General features: G+C 70.0%; 1 protein-coding gene across 1 annotated transcript in view; it reads left to right on the forward strand.

Moving 5' to 3' along the window:
• LIG1 (DNA ligase 1) overlaps window positions 1-614 on the forward strand; it is a 28,434-nt gene that overhangs the window by 25,357 nt on the left and 2,463 nt on the right. The window contains 3 exon segments of the mRNA XM_035308773.1: window positions 58-171; window positions 269-384; window positions 493-592. Coding sequence (XP_035164664.1) covers window positions 58-171; window positions 269-384; window positions 493-592 — 330 coding nt within the window.

A 614-nucleotide genomic window follows, 5' to 3' on the forward strand; every position in this document is an offset into this window, starting at 1 on the left:
GGGGACACGGGGGACGGGGAGGGGACACGGGGGACAGGTAAGGGACACGGGGGACAGGGAGGGGACACCGGGGCTGTCCCCGCAGTGAGCTGCCTGACTACGCCGCCATCGTCCCGGTGCTGCTGGAGCACGGGCTGGAGCAGCTGCCCAAGCACTGCGGCATCACCCCAGGTACTGCGGGGTGAGGGGAGGTCCGAGGGGTCTCGGGAGGGGTTTCTGGGGGGGGTCCCGGCCTCAATCCTGTCCCTTTGCCCCCCCCCCCCCCGAGGTGTCCCCCTGAAGCCCATGCTGGCCCAGCCTGCCCGTGGCGTGGGGGAGCTGCTGAAGCGCTTCGAGGAGGCAGCGTTCACCTGCGAGTATAAATACGACGGCGAGCGAGCCCAGGTGAGGCCTTGGGGGGTGGGGGGGTGAGTGTGGGGGTCCCTGGGGTGCTGCTCCCCCCCCCCATTTATCACCTCCCTGTGTTGTGTGCCTGCCCCTCCCCCTCCCCAGATCCATGTCCTGGAGAGCGGGGCCGTCTTCGTCTACAGCCGCAACCAGGAAAACACCACCGCCAAGTACCCCGACCTCGTGGACCGCATCCCCAAGGCAGGTGGGGGGGGAGGGGGGCGGGG

This window comes from Oxyura jamaicensis, chromosome 31 (assembly GCF_011077185.1).
Source record: "Oxyura jamaicensis isolate SHBP4307 breed ruddy duck chromosome 31, BPBGC_Ojam_1.0, whole genome shotgun sequence".
In the NCBI taxonomy this organism is placed as follows: domain Eukaryota; kingdom Metazoa; phylum Chordata; class Aves; order Anseriformes; family Anatidae; genus Oxyura; species Oxyura jamaicensis.